At 37.8% G+C, this 20,222-nt stretch overlaps 1 protein-coding gene across 1 annotated transcript; it reads right to left on the bottom strand.

Annotated features, from left to right (window-relative positions):
- Positions 1–6,471: 6,471 nt before the first annotated feature.
- Positions 6,472–18,332, bottom strand: LOC106156191 (uncharacterized). Its single transcript, XM_086997585.1, has 6 exons — positions 18,065–18,332; positions 15,506–16,273; positions 9,890–10,023; positions 9,399–9,632; positions 8,945–9,039; positions 6,472–8,599 (listed from the first exon to the last, which is right to left on the bottom strand). The coding sequence occupies exons 2-6, from the start codon at positions 15,570–15,572 to the stop codon at positions 7,738–7,740; spliced, it is 1,392 nt and encodes a 463-aa protein (XP_086853711.1). The 5' UTR covers positions 15,573–16,273; positions 18,065–18,332; the 3' UTR covers positions 6,472–7,737.
- Between the last annotated feature and the right edge of the window lie 1,890 nt (positions 18,333–20,222).

Here is a 20,222-nt window from a genome sequence, read left to right as displayed (position 1 = left end):
CAACAACTCCACCATCCCCACCTAAGCTCTTCCATTAACTTTCCCTAGCCCAGGTGCCCCGACGCCCCGGGGGTGACTCCACCCCCCCACCCCCGACACCATCATTTGCCGGGGGTTATCCATACGCAAACAGCAATGCAAAAAAACTTTCACTTAAGCTTGTTTTTTGTCGTGTCACATCACAATGTCTAAGGTGGGGCCATATGAGGTCGCGGCACTGAATAATTACAATGGTATTTATTCACGGTTCTAAAGCGCTGTTTGGGAATGAGGTTCGATTCAGCCCGCGGTTAAGTCGTTTATTGTGTTGCTTTAATTAAATAAAAATGAAAAGGTTTGGGGTATAACCTTCTTAGTTGACATCGTAATAAAATGATGTGCGTTCAAAATAGGAGCGAATTAAGATACGGGTACACTTGAAGTGTCTTTAAACTGAATATGAACGCGATCAGAGTTACGTCAATATATACCGTATTCACGCAGCATTGTCATTTTTGTTTACTATTATTATTATTTTGAATTGGCCTTACACCTTTTGCCCCCAAACTTTAAACTTTTCTCTTTAATGAAAATTGAGTTGACGCTGTTGAAGAATTAAATTTCCCTCCATGATTAGATTTTTTAATGATGTAAAATGAACACCGAACTCGGTTGTTTCATTGAGTTTGTTGTTTCAGTTTATGGCTTTGGAGTTTGTCAAATAGATTTTGCTTAGACGTAAAATTTCCGATAACAACGGCTGCTTTTTATATTTACTGCGTCTTTGAAAAAAGCATGATCGGAGTGTTCCATGAGTACAAATAGAATTCCACATTTTCAAAATTCTGTCTCATAATTATTTCTCATAATTATTGATAAAGAAATAAAATTAGGGTTTATGAGCTGCTATTTCTCAATTATTCCGCGGGCGTTCATTAAGTCATTGATAAAGACAACTTTAATATTTTAAATGTATGTTATGTATGCGCTTGGAGATCCATGATTTTGATTATTATTCTTTCCCTCAATCGACAAATATAAATTAGCTGACGGGAACAATTCTGTAAGATTTGTGAGGCACAGGGATGGAAAAATGTTGGGTTTTATCTGGTTTTGATTCTTATACTAATCCTTATTTTTCCATCGGTTGGGTTGAGAAAATGGGATGCCTTCTAAGCTTATTAAGATGGGCACTTTGCCCCTCTGCCCCCCCCCCCTCCCCCCCCCCCACCATATCCGCTATTGATATTAGTAATCGATTCTTGGTGGTCTACCAAAAATATGTTTTATTTTCTTTTATTTTCGTTTTTCCCCGATATTGATATTCGCCGTGGGGTTTAAGGACACTGACATGGGACCGTTGATGAAGTCACGGCTCTCTATTTGCGCTATCGATGGTGTGTCTGGATGAAATCCGACAAATAAAATAAATCTATAACAAACAATGTGTGTTTTTAGATCAGTCTTTTTTTATATTTGAACCCGTTGCATTATTTATAAGTTTCAACAATTAAAGATTATTTTCTTCGGGTGACGGTTCACTATTAAAACAATCAACTGGCGCGTAATCTTAATGACATATGTTTTTTTTTTTATTTTTAACGGATTTAAACAATTGAGAAAGCAAAAGTCTTACCTGATAATTAAATACAATTTGGTCAATTTTTTCCTGACAAAATTTATTTGACGCTCTTATTTGAGGTAAAACCATTTGTTGATTTATTGGGCAAATGCCTTTTTCAAAATGAAGGGAACTTGTGATTATGTGTTCTTTCCATTGATCTTTTTCACAGCCACCTTGTAAAAAACACATCCGTTTACTAAAATTGCTTCAATAAACTTAACTACTTGATTTAACGTTTGATTTTTAATAAAATAAACAGTCAAAAACGTACATTCTGTGTATGCACAGGTATTGGTTTTTCAGGATATATCGAAGTCAGTGACTGATAAAGGTTAAGAAAACTGCTCAGGCAGGGGCGGATCCAGGATTAACTAAAGGGGAGGGGCTGTGAAGCCGACTCTCACTCCCCCCCCCCCCCCCTCGGCGTGGGCGGGGCCGCGCGAAGGAGCCTGAATATTTTGGATATTTTAGAGGGCGAACAGTACAATTGGTACGGTTTAGAACTATGATTCAGATCATCTAAATTCTAATTTTAAGAGGGGGCCATTGGTGGGATTTTTTTCAGAAATCGAAAGGGGGTCAGGACCTCCCTGACACCTCCCTCTAAATCCGCCACTGTTAGGGGAAGCTGTAGAAATCCAGTACACATCAGCAAGTCACGTATATCCTCCTGTAGTACTCTAGACTCTGGCTGAAGAGAAAAGGGAAAAGAGATTTTTGATTGGATAGGAGAAAGGAAAAGGCTAACAGATCCCGAAAAATTGTATTTCAAAGATCTCAGAAGGCCCCCAACCCCAATAAAATTAATTGACAAATCGCATCTTTCGGTCCTAAAATATAAGCAGTGTATCGAAAGTACGTAATAGACTGCACAGTTGCGGTATATGTACTGCGTAGCCGCACAATGACGCTGAATGGTGCGCAATGCTTTCACCTCAACCAAGAACAGCTAACACAATACAACCTGCCTCTTTGCAGCCCGTTATCTACGACATTAAAGGTATCAAAAATTATTTGAGTTATGCCCCAATGTCTATATATCCTGTAAAGGTATCTATCTTTTCCCAGTCAATTCAGACTTTTATCATAATTAAAGTTAAGGAAGACTTCTAGCTATAAATTAATGTTTTTTTTTCTTTTAGGAAACTTAAATTCGACAAATTCCGTATAGAAACGAACCACCCATTATTACAAATTCTACTTTGGGTTTAGGCGTGATGTCATCCTTGTCACAGTCTACATAAGTCCCCCCAACTCTGTGATCAATGAAAATGCAGACCCATATGATAAACTTAAAGCTGAACTTACAACAGTGTCAGCTAACTGTGATATAATTATCCAAGGGGATTTCAATGCCAGAACGAAAGTTAACTCAGACTTTATCACAGATGACAGCACAGACTTAACCTTAATTTCTGGGGCCCATTATCTCAGTGATGCATACAACCCACCCCCTCCTAGAAACTCAATGGACTCCCAAAAATCCAATGCATTTGGTGGAAAGCTGCTAGAGTTATGCAAAGATTGCAATTTAAGAATCTTAAATGGCCGTAAACTAGGTGATCTACTTGGCAAATATACTTGTTATCAACCAGCTGGTAACAGCGTTGTTGATTATGTCATCTGTAGTGCCACTTTGTACAGCACCATCCCATACTTTCACGTCAATGATCTGTCAATATTTTCTGACCACGCCCTACTTGAACTTAAACTGTACTGCAAAACTACTTACAACAAACATACAAAATCAATTCAGCTGATACCAAAGCCAACTAAATTCATTTGGGAAAATAATTCTCATATTAAATTTGTTGAGGCCCTGGGTAACATGGAAACAAAACAAAAAGTTGATTACTTTATGTCACAAGCTCTCTCCCCTGAAGAGGCATTACCCTTAGTAAATGAAATATTCACAACTGCAGCTGAAAAGGCTCTTAAATCAAGAAAATACACCTCAGTCCACCCTCGAAAAAACAAGAAAAGGGCAACATGGTACAGCAATGACTTAAAATCTCTGAGGTCCCACTTAAAAAAACTTAGCAAAACTTAGGAGCAAGAAACCCTTTGACAATTCAGTCAATGCATCATACTACCAAACACTCAATCGTTATAAGAGAGGATGTAAGAAAGCAAAAAAAGAATATAAAAAAGGCCTACTTCAAAAGTTGCAATCCATGGAAAATGCAAATCCCAAATGTTTCTGGAAAGCGGTTAAAGATTTAAATATGGAGTCTACACAAACTGAATTTATTGAACCAAGTGAATTTTATGAGTATTTTAAAAGTCTTTGTGAGGAAACTGAATCAAGTAAACACAACTTTGATAAAGACTTCAAGCTTAAAATAGAAAATAAACTAAGGCAAAGTGAAATGAATTCTCCAGACAGAACTGCACTTGACCATGACATTAGTGCTGATGAGATCATGAGCAATATAAAAAAATTGAAAAACGGCAAATCAACAGGGGAAGACAAGGTAACCAACGAAATGATTAAATCAGGGAAGGATTATCTTATGGATGTAATTGTAAAATTGTTCAATATCATATACAAAAGTGCTAAGTACCCATCAATATGGAACAAGGCATATATAGTCCCTATCCACAAATCTGGTGATGAATCAAATGTTAACAACTACAGGGGAATATCTATTACAAGCTGCCTCGGAAAGCTGTACAACTCGGTCCTGTTAAACAGAATTCAAGCACACGCATACCAACAAGGGGTACCCCTACCTCATCAAACTGGGTTTAAACATGGTCATGGTACTTCAGATAATATCTTTATATTTAAGTCCATTATTACAAAATTTATGAAAGGAAAGAAAAAATTATACACATGTTTCATTGACTTTTCAAAAGCATTCGATAGTGTTTGGAGGAACGGACTACTGTTCAAACTAAGTACTCTAGGAATAAGAGGACTTATGTACAAAAACATTAAAAGCATGTATGAAAACTCCCAAGCATGTGTTAAGACAAGTAGTGGTATATCCCCGGCCTTTAATACAACACTAGGTGTAAAACAAGGTGACACATTGAGCCCGTTTCTTTTTAATATTTTTATTGATGACCTTCTAAGATCAATTGATGGCGAAAGTGCTGCAAGTCCAGATATAAATGGAATACCAATACAAGGTTTACTCTATGCTGATGACCTCATCCTTATGTCCAAGACCCCCAATGGGCTAAGGCAAAGTTTGGAAATAGTAGAAAATTTCTGTAACAAGTGGAGACTGACTGTAAATGTCACCAAAACTAAAATAGTTATTTTCAACTCAAAATCAAAAGCTCACAGTGAAAAATTTTTTCTGTATGGAAAACCAATCCAAGAGGTCAACAAATACATGTATCTAGGTCTCCTTCTAAATCGATCAGGAAGCTTTACAGAAACCAAAAATAATCTCCTACAACGTGCTACAAAGGCATTCTTCAGTCTGTCCAAGTCTCTTCCACTTCAGAGTAATGTTAACACATCCTTAAAAGAGAAATTATTTGATACCCTCATTTCCCCAATCCTTACATATTGCTCAGAGATATGGGGCTACTCGGTGTCAACGGATAACTGCCCTACAGAAAAGTTGCACTTAAAATTTTGCAAACAAATCCTTGGCCTCCATCAAAACGTATCAAACTATGGTGTATACACTGAACTTGGCCGCCTTCCCCTCTATACCAAAATACAGTTTGCATCTGTCAAACTATGGTGTAAAATTATTCAAATGTCTGATGCTACACTAATGAAACAAGCGTACATACAAGAGATAAATAGTTACAAGTTGCTGACACCCTATGTCCCACCCGCAGTCCACACACTCAGACCAGCTTGTATGTCATGGTCTGAGGGTATTCGAAAAATCCTTTTCACATTTGGCCTTGGTGATGTGTGGCTTAGCCAGTCACCTCCAAAAAACTTCACCACAATTTTCAAACAAAGACAAACTGACCACTTTACCCAAATATGCAACAGCAAACTTCAAGCCAACAGTAAATTATCTCTCTTCCGTATACTTAACCAAAAGTGTGAAAGGGCAACTTATGTTGATAAAATAACAAATTACGACACCTTGTCAACCCTTGCTAAACTACGTCTGAGTGACCATAAACTCCACATCGAAACTGGGCGGCACACCAGGCCAAAAACTGAAAGGTGCGACAGAATCTGTCACCTGTGCACACAAGGGGTAATTGAGGATGAATACCATTTTATATTCCAATGCCCAATGTACAAAACAGACCGAGTCACCTTTTTCAGTAAAACCTCATTCCTAAAAGCTGATTCAAGGTCACCAGACAGTCAATTATGCCATGTATTTAACAGTGCCAACAAAGATACTTTAGTGTCCCTCTCCAACTTTATAATCAAATCATTCAAGAAAAGAAGTGAAGTGGTTGCTCTGCTTGGTAACTCCTAGCATATCCCTTAAAATGTCAGTGTATGGTGCCACTGTTGTGAGAAGTGACTCGGCAGTGGGACTGAACATGGCACAATATTTATATCTGTGTAACTTATTTACTTATCTGTCTTATGTAATTGTCATTAATCGTAATTATCAATGTCATCAAACTGGCTTTGAACAGCCATGTAAACAGCTATGTAACGGTGGTTTTTAAGTTTTAAAAAAAAAACATTCTTTTTGTGTAACATGTTTATACTATGTTTATGTTAAATTTATAATCACACCAAGGTTTATCTCATTGCTTAGATAGAATATTCTATGAGTGATTTTACTAGTACTTATCTTCATTATATAAAGATGGTAATGCACTAACTGTATTGTATCATCATTTGTATATCATATTGTACAAGGTCATGACAATCTATGTACCAGTACAGAAATAAATTGAAAATTGAATTATTAAATGAATAGTTGATATACACAAATATATAACAGTTGCATGGATCATTTATTTAACGTGAACGTGAACGTGAACATATAACCTGGGATGTAAAGTATAGACTACTGTGCTAACATCCACAAATATGCGGGAAAACTCAGCGCCATGGTGTCTTTTCTTCCAGTTCTCGTTCTTGCGAGAATTAAATTTCAATAACCAATCTCGCGAGAACAAGATTTCAGGTTGAAAAACTCAATGTGATTAAATGTGTGTGCTACAAACCGTTTATATTACACACAATACTTTTCTAATGGACTTTTGCCGTGATGTACATATATATGAGATGTCTGTCTTGATTGTCAGATAGCATACAGTCTTATAAAACTAGTGACATATACAGATACCACCAACGAACAAATGAAGAGTGACAAAAAAGCACTGAACCAGTTGAATGAATATGTGCCTAAAACGCATCCCTAACTAGACATGACTATGTAACATCGAATGGATAAAAGGGCATCTTTGGATTATGTGAGTTTCAAAATAATGGTTTCGATAACCAGTGTCTTTTACTTCTGTTAAAATCCGTCCCACGGGTAATTAAAGCGCCACAATTCAGTTTATCATATGTTTTGTTTTTTTCTTATCGATATCATCTTAAACTACAATCTGCCTCTTTTATGCACACTCATTATCACATGACGTATTATCACAGATGATCTAAGTAAAAGAACCGGGAAGTTAGGGCGCATTCCCATAGATTTTAGATCGATCTATCCCCGTGGGAAGTCTCACTAGATTACTGTCAGATAATCCGGCTTAAATGTCCGTCCCGCCTACTACAACCCCCAGGGAGTTAGGTCGATCTAGTTGGATCGATCTAATCTCTGGGAATGGGGTCTTAAAATGAAAAGATATTGCGTTCTGTCCTCTTTGCCTCGTTCTACAGAGTATTTTCATTGGCTTTAAATTTTAGTTGAGAGACACATTTTTAGCTATATAATTGGCAATTTTGATATTTGCATGTATATTGTATATTCTACCGTTTCATCATCTTAGCTTCTTTTATGCAACCACCATGCAGAAAAAAAACAAGCCTTATGTTGCAAACTTTTCAACCAAAGAGCATCGTCTTCTTTGACTTTCGTTGTTTTTGATCCGAGGACAATAAGTTATCGTACAATAAGTTATCGTGCCCCGCTATTTGAGCAATTAATTTTTTTTCAAATATCACAATTATGGAAAAACTGTATCGGAATAAACTGGAAATAAAAAAAAAGTTTATATTTTCATATATGTTATTCCGTTATGGATTCTTCGTCCTTTTCTTCCTTCATCTCCTCGTGTTTTTCCACATTATTATTCTGCACCGCTGCTCGCCGCACGTTTCCCCTTATAGGAGGTAGCTGACCTCCTGGTAGATGCCTAGCGTTTCTTAACGGCGGCAAGTGCCCGTTGGGCTCGCTTTCCAGAAAATTCGAATCCACGGCCAACGTCCGTAGCTTATCACTACCTTCTGTCAAACCAAACATGTCGAAACTGCCTAATTTGATCTTGTCGTTACGATGGATTAAAGTAATGCACTTCGTCGTTTCTTTTAGGCCAGCTTTAACTGAATATGGTTCCCCGTTTGATAAGACGTCGCCATTGTGGGACATTCTTGACATGCGACCGTTTTCCAGAGATTCGTTCACACTGATTTGTTTTTTATACAGCGCTCGAGTACTGCTCATAGGTCTCGATGCACTGCTACTTACGGTCTGAGTGAGCGAGACTTCACTATCGTTCATACTGTCAGAAACCACGCTTTTAAAATTGTCATCTCCTTTCCCGTCGTCTCCCTCTTCCTCTTCCTCCCCCTCCTCTTCATCGGGATCGACTTTATTTTTATTTTTGCAAAGACAGAAACAATACAGCACGATGCCCGGGACGGCTAGGAAGACGATTAAACAAGCTAGGATGATTCCAAAAAGTGCCGCACCGCTAATGGGCAAGGGGTTGTTGTCTCCCCCGCCAGATGGCGACTGCGTCGTCGAGGAATTTGAGGACGTCAGTCCTTGCGCTTCCGGTGACGTCACACAGAGATTCTCTGAACAGTGATTTGGCGAGCACAGAGAACAGCTTGGGCCGGCGACGTAGGGAGCGGCGGAGAGATTAGCACTGGAATAAAAAATAAAAGATAAATAAACAGCAGTCGTAAATACAATAGATTCGAATGATTTACACAATATTATCAAGTTACCCAAAAGCTCGACATTTGCAATTGACTGAGTCTCATGCTCAGTGGAAGACTGTACAAAACTAAGAAGAGTCAAAACGATTATACATGTACACTTATGTGGTAAATAAATGTACATGTATATATAAGTGTGAATCAAAGAAATCGTCGTCAATAAGAATTAAACAGCGTTGAAGATTTTTCTATTAAAGACAAAGTGAAAGTTTTAAGTCTAAGGCGCAAAATCTGAAATGGATAAATTGGCAGTGACGTCAAATTGAACGTACCCAGAAGAGTAGTAGCAGACGAAAAATTGACCTTGACCTTGACCAGAACAGTTCTGCCAGCCACAGCCCACTGAGCTCGCTTCGTCCCAAACCAACTGGAAGTTAATGAAAATAAAAGCCTTTTAGTGTCAAGAGTGTTTTTCTTTGCATGTATTAGTTGTGGAGATTTTCTTTCATAATATTTTGAAATCTTGAAATTTTTCAGATTTCGACCACTTTTTAGTTATAAAGAAAGCTATTAACTTTTAAATTAAAAAATCCGATTTTGTTATGTTTACCAGAATTATACTTTGCGTGTAGGAGAAGTAAAACGTGACCTTAATTATTTTAGACATTGAGCGCATTAAAAGAAAAGTTTTTCAGTAAGGAAAGCAAAGTTTTTCTTTCTAAGGTTTATTCATAAAGAGGGCCTACTGAAACCATTACTTCTATACAACACCCACCGACAGCTTACCTGTACATAGTTATCACAGTGACCGCTACAAGAATGATTAGAGTAGGTGAAATACTGGCCCTCTATGAACCAGTCTGAGATCGTGCCTGCGACAGAGTGAGGGCCGTGTCCTGTCCATATCGTTTGACCAGGACGGGGTCCCGTCACACTCGTGAGACTATTCGGGAGCCCTCTTGTCCCCGAGCAGCCATCGGCCCAAATCTGGGCGGCATCAGCTAGCTGCTGACTCCATGTCTGGAAACAATTAGAAAAATTTGATATATTGCATTTATTTTTCACAATGGTCTTTCTTCTCTCTCTTTTTCTCTCTCTCTTTCTTTCACACCCCACCTCCTCTCTTTCTTTCTTCCCCTCGCTCTCTCTCTATCTCTCCCTTTCTCTTTCTCTACAATACATACACGCTCGCATGCTCGCACGCACACACACACACACACACACACACATACGTGCGCACGCCATATGTAGAGATTAATTTGTAAAATAATCCTCACCATATACTGCATATGGGCTGCGTTAGGTGAGACAGCTCCTCTGAATTGATTGTGTAGATTTAATATCTCCTTCGATTCCGTGGCAGTAAATACTGAACTTCTTACATATTGTCTTTCCGTTGTGTATGATGCTCCTAAATTATACAGGTACAGTTGGTTAGGCGCAGTATAAAATAAAATTTTTATTGTCATATTCATACAATTAAAAATGAAAATTTATGAAATCTGCCGATAAAGTGATCAATTCCCAGAGTAAAAATCGTGTCTAAAGTTGCAGAAATAGTATAATATATATGAGTTGAATTTGCAACTCGGAAAGGTGGGAATAATTTAAAATTTAACTACTGTAGCTCACAGGTCGCTTGCAGCAAGTCAACTGGACCAAGAAAATGCAAACGGAGGCGAAAGATTAACATAGTTTAGAACATGTTTGCTTCGGATATATTTGTATTATGAAAAATGTAAAGAGTATGAGTGTTTAATATTTGGTGCTTGGATGCTTCCATGAATGAAGAACAATTATAAGTCGCGTTAATGTATAAGAATGTCAAACATTGGTTTAATCGTTACGAAAATGCTGTCGGCATGTGGGAGCCGACCTTTAACTGCTACGTGTATGTTTACATGTCTCATAAATTACACGAACCGCAACCAGCGTTTAGCACCTGTGATGGAGCTTAATTTGTACGTCACTGTGGCTTATCTGACTTTAAAAAAAAGAGATTTGAGAAAAACAAATCACTTCCGAGAAGCAAAACTTTCCTGAAATTACTTTAAAACACTATAGGAAATATTTCAACAGCTGTTATATTATGACAGCTACTCCTGTGTGAGATTAAAAAGCACTAATCGTAACTCGATTCTGGTCAATTTCCTTTACTTGACTATAACAGTAAGAAGTAGATTAACATGAACCGTGTACTCGATCGATTTCGGAACCTTTTAGATTTGACGTGCAAACAAATGTGAAATAAATACCCCAACAAGTTGCCTTCATTTGATATTTTTATAGCCAGTCTGTTTGAGGAGTACACTTAAAGGCTCGTGTACGTAAAGCGGTAATATCAAGATTAAAACCTTCTTAATTTCTACTTGAATTAAACATTTTATCCTTGAATGACGTACTAGGGACAACACCCTTGGAAACATTGACGTGAAACTGTATTGTACTCTTGCTCATATACTTTAAATGTAAAGAATACAATACCGTCTTATCTAAAAATAAAAGCCCACTATATTTTCGTGAACTTTATTTAAAAAATCTCTCGGATTAGGGAATTTCAGTACAGTCTAACAACAGCCATATATATATATATGATAGCTAAGTTAGTACATTATTAAAATGTCTATTACAGAAGCAAGTCTGTTACTGGTGTGACAGGAATGGTAGTCCGCTACAGTACGCAGCGTAGTCCGTTCCCGATTACTTTGTACAGGTGATATTGGTCCCATATACCACGGACGTCCTTGCATATACTAACCCTAACCTGTACTGCCCGGACTTCCATTCCTAGGAGTTGCATTCCTGTCACACCGCTATATAAAGAAGGCTAACCATGGGTGTGTTTATAGGCATTTTCTAAATCCCCACCTCACGTGCCTACAAGCTGAATAACTTAGTGACAATCTAAGATGACACTCCGATTCATACGCACAATGAGCAAATTAAACATTATTAAAGTGAACAAAGAATCTATGCGACATGACCTTAGTTTTTGTCAACAGTGAGATGTTAATTATAAATGTGTGCTGTATGCGAGGAAAACGAGCTCACGTGTATTAAAATGCCAACTTATTACAGCTGTATTTGCTGCGAAGACAGACAGGTTTATAAATCGTAGCTTTAAAGTTCTTCTTCTTTCTCTTTTTTTTTTTTTTTTTTTTTTTTTTTTTTTTTTTTTTTTTGACTTTTTGCAAATTTGCAAATGTTCTACCGTGAGTTTCATAGGTTTTTAACAAATATTCCGCAAAGTTTGCAATACAGCAAATCCCCTTGCTTAACCATGTTATATATAGAAAAAAATCCACTTGTCAATTAATTAACAGATGCTTGTCAATTGTTATTTGTTGTATTTTTAAATTATCGAATTCGTCAGCCACCACACGAGCTATTTACTCATAAGGTTTCCATGGGCGAAGTTAGTGATATTCACGTATCCTTTAATGAAAAAGAAATAACCAGTTCTAAATGTAACAATTTACCATTAATATCCCAATACCTTTAAGCTATCCTCTGTTTGTCATGCTAGTACACTGTATCTCTACAAATATTAAGCTCCGCTGCTTATTGCTCTATTGACAAGCTATTCGCACCTTATGTTTACACTAAAAACATTCCGCCCTCCGATTTTTTTCCAGAGGTTCCATTGAAATAATACATAACTTCTTGACCTTCGGCGCGGTATGTTTGCTCAACATCGACACGAAAACGCGCTTCAAAGCTGTGCTTGCTTACGTTAACTTCATGGTTATTTGATTTAACTGGTTACGAACACAAATAAAGTAACCCTTCAACATACGATATTTTTTTCACGGCCTTTGACGGCGACGGCAGTTAATAAAGCTTGGGTAGCGCTATTGTTTAGGGCAGATGTACTGGTACAGAATATAAGCGCTATGGATGATTAAGTTTATGTTGAGTCAGTGGTTTGTTTTGTTATCGCACAAGGTTGTCAATGAAAATGACAAATATGTTACGACATTACGTCAACTAGCCCGCGGGAAATGACAACAGTCCTGGGCAATGTCCACTCTGCGACGTTCTCACGGTAGCCTTCCTCAGCAACCTGACAAACTTTGAAATAGGTCTGACACACCGCGGCCTCTGCTGAATTGAATTGAAAAATAATGTTAAACATCGGTTTTAACTCAATAAAACTTGGAACCAAGTTTACAGGCAAACGTTAAGGGCAAGGCAAATACTGTTTTCCCTTTTTATTTATTGTTTTATTATAATTTTCGAAACTTTTAGCCATGAAAATAATACAACCACCAGTATGCTTAAGACAGGCAAGCTATAGATTTGAATCGTTGATATCACATCAAGTAAAACTGAGTTTCTATATAGATTTCACAGATAATCTCGTTCGCTACACGCGTCGATACAAACGCATACTCCCGTTAACTTGCTTATCGCGCGCCTTATCTTCGACTTCATAGCTATACCTGTACATGGTCAATATTTACCTTACCGTTATAATAGACTTAACATTCAATTAGCCGTAAGTGTGGTAATCCAGTGTGTTTGGCGTATCGTACATATTTAGAGGCCGTTCATTGCCGTTCATTACGTCGTGTAGTAATAAATTCTGTTATATTGCTCTGTTTATACTGTATATAGGCGGATTCTACTAGAAGTAACAAGCCGCTGGTTCTGAGAATATTGGTATCATCTAGTAGATAGAGAGGGGGCCGTAGCAATAGTCCGAAGGTTCAATAGTCCGAAGGTTCATTGGTCCGAATGTTCACTACAGAACCTTCGGACCAATGAACCCTTGATTAAAAAACCGATGAAAATGTTACCGTTTTTCGGACCAATGAACCTTCGGACCAATGAACCTTCGGACTATCGAGACGCCCCCGATAGAGAGTATATTACTTCTGAGTTAATTCATTTTTCATTTTCTGCCTGTTATATAGACATAGGTGTAGGTTTCGGGGGGTGGGGGTGTCAGAAGAAGGAGCTAACCCCATAACCCCAACCCCACAAATAAAAACGTGCACAACTTTTGAATAGTCAGATTAATATCTGTGAATACCTAGTGAAAAAATTAGTCCTGTGTCCTTAAGGAGGGTCCCCCATGTTTTAAATCACACCTGTCCTGCGCAGTGAAAGAAGAGGGCTTAAGGGGTCCAGTCCACTTCGTTAAGCCAAATCTATACTCGATCATAAAAATACACACACGACACGCTTATCTGAACCGATACCATAGGCCAGAAATAGTCTACAGACAAAACACACTGTTACAGTTACTGCATCGTTTTCGATAAATCGTTCGAACCGTGGCGAAATCCCCGGGTTCACCAAGGCGATCGGACGCCTCATTACCCAGGGCAGAATACCCATGGACGGTCGACTGGTCACTCGACAAAGCCGATCAGGGCGATGAACCCTATTCAAAATCGGGACAAGTGTAAGCGAAGCCGTTAAATTAACGTTCTGGGGTAATTCTCTCATTGGAACCTTAATGGGAAATTCCACTATTCTTCTTAAACTGACACCACCTTTTTCTCTCTAAATGAACTTTCTTATCGCTGGGTGGAATTAGATCTATATTTTAGAGTCGATTGAATTTATTTGCCCCCCCCCCTTTCTCCCAGCGGCCTTGTTGTCGATACAATGCGCTGTTGCGATTGTTCATTTTTACCATTCTTTGAAAGAGCATTTTCCTTTTTTGTGAATGCAGTTATGACTCAAGGGCCTAAAACAACCCCTGTCAATGATAGTACCACTACACGACTCAAATGCTGAACTTGTCGCAAAATAAAAAGTTACAGAAAGCAGGATTAAGTCTGGTGAAAAAGGTTGTCTTAAAATTGTGCATTTTTGGGGTAAGGCGATGCCGGGGGGTGTAGAATATTGAAGAGAAGATTGTAATGTTTTACTTTGTTCATTTTACGAGTATCTACACGGACCGATTAACTCAAATAAAGGCAACGAGCATGACAAACAGAGCAATTGGAGAGAATTTCATTATCAAGTGCACTAATTATCAAACAGCATATTGAATTATTATCCCTTACTTATTGAAAGGATTGAAAACAATCGAACTCTACCCCATAAGCAACCACTGATGTTTTGTTGATCTATCGGATCTTGCCAAAGGGTAGTTTGACAAGATTGATTTTCTACAATAATGCGACCCTTTGTTTCAGATGCTGAGTGGAATGTTTCTGAAAGCCTTGATTAAATATTTTGGAAAATGGCCTCCCAGACCCCCGTGTCCTTATCACTTTGTCATTTCTTCGGGTCACGGGGAAGGTTTTGGATATTACTCCAACATCAACCTCCTGATTGTAAACGTAAGGTCATATTTCATGTGCGTCATTTGTTCATTCATTTTGAGGTCACTCCACGGAAATTTAAACAGACAAATACCGTATGATTATAAAATCATGATGTACATGTATATACCAACAACTTTCGTTGACCATGAAGTGGTTTCTCAATTAAGTACATTTATCTTTTGGCCATCCTGTTTAACCCGCTTAGTATTTTGTATATCCATGCCCAGCAAAGCATGAGCATGATCACACAAACCCTCTGCAATTTAATCCAAATTCAATCACGATTCAATACTGAAAGTCGTTTGTATCAATGTGATCAAAACGGTTATCAAATTATTCTAGACCATGCTGCTATTTACGATAATTGATCGAAGTCAATTACACGTGTTTAAAAACAGAGGTACTTCTTCCCATTTTATTTTAATTTTTAAGTGTGTGTGTGTGTGTGTGCGTGTGTGTGCTTGTGTGGAGGGGGGTCCACCCTGCCTTCTCCTTCTTCTTCTACTACTACTACTACTACTACTACTACTGCCTCTTACTACGACTACTACTACATGTACGACTACTAATAAGAGTGCTACTGCTATTATTACTACTACTACTACTTACCAGTTGTCACAGAGGCGGTGATCCCCGCGAAGATGACACAGAAGATGTCGTACTTCCACCTTGTCATGGCGTCCACTGTCACCCATGTCACGTCCAGTGAACAGCTGTCACGCACCAGGCGCTGAAGACAACGCACATCACGTTACTAGTAGTGGCGTCACTTTTGTTAAAGCACCTTACGCTGAGCAATAATCCACCTATAGGGTAGCTCGTCTTAAAGCAGATTTGGCATACTAGTATTTTGCTTGATTGCTGTTTTTTTTCTTTTGTGTTATGAGGAGTTGACTAAAATTGACACCTCCACTAGCGTTACAGAGTTTGCTGAACGCTAATAAAACGATGTGGAGTTCCAATAACAGTCGTTTAACGTGGCTGAAGATAAGAGAAGTATCTAGACTTCCTTGTTGATCGACAGATCAAGATTGTTGACCTGCTTGTCGCTGTTCTCCAGTATCTCCCGTTGTTACTCTCGCCCAAGTAAGAAAAGTACAGCCCAATTCGTTTTGGGTTTTTTAAGTAATCAGTAAAACTTGGCACATATACAGATGAATGGGCCAGAAGACCGTTCTGTTATATCAAGTAGTTATGATGTATATATCATCTTCATTGGCCCCAGTCAGAATGGGTTTATGTTTGATGGGTTTACAGTTTGGTTTGCACGGAAAAAGAAATCCTCAAGTGCCGTGTGTGTATGTCTTGTCTGTTGCCTAAAATCCCAGTTTTGTCCTTCGTATCAAACCCGTGATATGTCAATTCCAGACGGCGGTTCTGAAAGAGATTAAAATATAAACTGTTGTATGTCAAAAAATCAGAGAGTTTGTGGCAATACATGTTCCACACTATGGGAACTTGCTCTCACGACCATGAACCGGATAAGGCAAAATTTGCGTTTTGTAAATCAGAAAATTGTGTGTTAGTCCGGTTTATTTGTCCTCCTTGCTCTAACAGCAAATATTTTGGCACTGCATTGGCAATAACCACTGACTATTGTTTATAATGGTAACAGTACCAGTGCCATTGTCTCTGCCTCAAAGTTTCTATACAATTTCTAGTGTTCATAACATGAACTATGTTCCATTAAACATGCATTTCTATAATAACGATAATTCATATTGTTCTGTTCTTTATGATGTTAAGTAATGTTCTAAATGCCCAATCTTTATATCGCAATGTTCTCTTATTAAAATGTCACAGTACTCATACAATGTTCATTGTACGTATCAAGAACAAACTTCCTGGTGAAACAGCGACAATCTTAAAGGTAACAATGCGTTGTATTGTTCCAAACATGACGTTACTCCATTGTAACACAATTGTCAAATCCATAAGCCAAGAATGCTAGAACTGCATTGTCTGCAGTGATCGAAACGCATCATACCAAAATGTTCTCTGTCTGATCAACGATCCTTGATGATAGCAACGGGTTACAGGTTCATCCTTTGCTCTTAATTAGTCCATCACTTAACAATTCAGTAGATGTCTAATTTTATAGCTACGGATTGCGTACTGTGTGTCATTTCATATGTGTCAGAATTTTACACGTATCTAAATTGAGACATTTATGAATGTTCTACTGACGAAGTGACAAACCCCGTCGCATTTATTATGACACTTGATAGTTCTGTTAGTGCTAGTTTCTACATGAGTACATGTAAGCCTTTAACCTGTATAATTAAAAACAAAAACAGGGTCTCTACCTAGCATACTTGATCAAATTTATAAAATCATTTATGAAATCTCTAATACAAACTTAAATGGAGGGCCTTTCAATTCTAACGACCATTGTTTTATACAGTCTGGAAAGTAATAATTACTAATTCAAAAACGTCTGAATGGCAATTCGTTAGGACAAAGCCTTAGGCATGCACCTTGTTCAACAAGTACCAGTAATATTACATATATGCACGTACCTGTACACTATAGAATATTAGCATAAATGATCAGAGACATAGGTTACCTTTCCTAACAGTGCTTCAAATTCGGCAACAGTCTCTTATTCTAGTAGCCAGTAAATGTCAGGACGACCGTAGTTTACAAGTCCTGATACATTTAGCTAGACTTAATTGTATCGTCTAGGCATTTACCTAAATTCCCAATGGTTAAGTCTGAGTCTTTCTGGCGGAAATCTCTGTGTCTCTTTATCTGTCTGTAGGGAATCCTGAATACACTATATGTCCGGTCACATCTGTAGGGAATGTCTGAAAGTCGATATTACTACAGAGTGTCTCTAAGCATAGATTATATAAGCCTCATCTTCTGACCAATCACGGTGCTTCTCTCATAAAAGTACAACGTTGGTTCTATCTCCTCTGCTTTGTTCATTAGTATTTTTTCAGAGCGATTTGCATAACGGCAGTTATGAAGTATTTCGTGAGTGAAAAAACTTTAGATTAGAAAGTGATACGAGCTATTCGACACACTGTTTATACCTTTAAAATCAATCCGCCTGTATGTCAAAACGCAATAAAAGTTCACATATTATCTTTTATAGGGACTCTAAAACCTGAACATGTTATTGTATTAAGCTAAAGTAAGTAGCTTAACGGGTGTAGTATTTACCTGTTTGAGGATCCAAGTAACGGTCACCTGTCTGTTTCCTCAGCTCTGTTTCGTTCACAGGTAAACAAGGCCGTTCTCCAGAATGTACAACAGACGTCCGTGCTGTTCAATCTCCCGACCGCGTTCTAAACTATGCAAACATCGTTCTTTTGCTCCGCAGTGGATACAATATAACAGTAATGCGTGTGTTTATGCCATTGTGTATGAAATGTACCATAGCAATGTATTAAGTTATTCTCTATACTAGCCCCGTAGTATACAGGCTAGTAAGTATACAAAGGGCTCTCAAAGGGAAACAAAAGGGGAGGGAGAAGCGGGGTTCAAAAGGTTGAAATCCGCAAACAGGACATCGGCGTTTTCTGTGTGTGCGTTAGAGTATCGTGATTTCTCATTGTGGCGTTTCCCATTTGCTCGCTATTTAAGTGTTGTCATTTCGCCGCTCAATTCGATAAATACACTGGAGATATCAATCACAGTCTTTAAGTTTTGTGTGAAATTGAAAAGCTGGGTGACGTAAGGCAACGCCTTGCACTTAAAACTAGTCGTCTTACTGCAATTGCAGGTTATTGTTTTCAAAAGGACCGGTCTGTGCCCCCCCCCCCCCCCCCCCCCCACAACAAACACACACACACGCACTAGATAAAACTATTTTTATGAATATTCGTTTTGCCGCCGAAATATTTTCAATGTAAAAGGTAAACTCAAACTTACTCTTAACATGTATGCTTTCTTAACTTGGTTTTTGCAAAGTGATAAGTTGAATTCTCATTTTTATCGGATCTTTTTTCATTCTATATAAATTTGTATTTTAGAGCAAAAGCATTTCAATCATAAAGAGAAAAGTTTTATTATTTTTAAAAAAGCAAAGCGTGTCTCTAAGATAAGGCATAAGTCTAGATGCACATGAAATAGCGATAGATCAGAAAATCGATTTCTCTCCTGTCTCGTTTAAAAACAAGCATGTTTTAGGAACATGGTCACAGCGAACTAAAAAATGATACATTTTAAAAAAGGAATTTTGACCAGGTCTCTTGTATTCATTTTAAGTAAAATTTCAAACGTGGAAAAGTTTTGATCGTACTAGTATAGGCGACTTGGTTATGTTGACAGGAATGTAAAATTGAAAAAAAAATCTGTATTGACCACTAGAATGAATATACTACCTTACCCTATTCAGGCCTCGGCCAAGCATATCGATATATCAGGTAACATAAGGAGCCCCGTCAGCTGTGATTATATAAATATATGTTCATAAACTGGATGAACGGAGAAATAATAATAATAATATTAATACCAAGGCGCACAGACTGTAGTCACCTAAGATTTGGCGAAATCAATTTTCGACAGCGAATTTTTATTTCCTGTTAAAACGTAAAACAAACGCTTGGATGTTTCTCGGATATTGTGCCTATTCTGTCGTCGAGATATTGAGTCGAAATATTCTTGTACAAATGTAACCTTTTTACAAATATGATTCCGGTGCCGTAAAACGAAAGGCATTCAAGACGCTATATTTGAAGTAGTGAGGACACAGCAAAGCATTTGTTTCTGATTCAGGCATTTGTGTTTCTATTTCTATTCCATGTGTTTAAGTTTTTTATTTTCATTCATATATTAATTTTTATCTGGGAAGTGATCATTTTTTATCGCTCCACAAATTAATGTATGTTTTTAGATGGCACAAAGCAGCAATGGTTTCTAGACGATAAGTATCTTTTTCTTATACTATTAATATTTTATTATTATGTAACATCACCGCTCTTCCAGTTTATGACTTAATCGTTGAAAGTTTAGAGCAACTGGGGTGAATAAACAGCGTCCCGCTTTACGGCACCGGAATCAGATTGGTAAAAAGTTACATTTGACTCAATTGCATTTTATTTCATTTTATTTATCATTGTTATTATTATTATTATGTTTTGGATTATTTTTATTAGTTTTCGATTATTTTCCATATCCTCCCTTTTTCCTCATCCATTTATGGCACTTCATACATATTCGCGTTCTATACACGTGTACCAGTTTTGGTACTGGACGCTACACAGGTGCACGTGTTTATGAATGTGCATGCGTGTGCATCCTTAACCCATTGAAAAAGAAACTTTTCATGCCCACTTGGCTTGAAATCTCAGTTACTTCAATACATAACAACCTGTTC

This window comes from Lingula anatina, chromosome 10, assembly GCF_051362555.1.
Source record: "Lingula anatina isolate TDL-2025a chromosome 10, LinAna3.0, whole genome shotgun sequence".
NCBI classification, from domain to species: Eukaryota; Metazoa; Brachiopoda; class Lingulata; order Lingulida; family Lingulidae; genus Lingula; species Lingula anatina.
The sequence above is the reverse complement of the archived record's forward strand: the minus strand, read 5'-3'. Positions and strand labels throughout refer to the sequence as shown.

Coding starts and splice junctions, on each gene's coding strand:
- LOC106156191 (XM_086997585.1), bottom strand. CDS start 15,572: ATGACAAGGTGGAAGTACGACATCTTCTGTGTCATCTTCGCGGGGATC. Junction 10,024..15,505: donor CACCGCCTCTGTGACAACTG/GTAAGTAGTAGT, acceptor TGTATAATTTAG/GAGCATCATACACAACGGAA. Junction 9,040..9,398: donor ACTGTGATAACTATGTACAG/GTAAGCTGTCGG, acceptor ATTAACTTCCAG/TTGGTTTGGGACGAAGCGAG.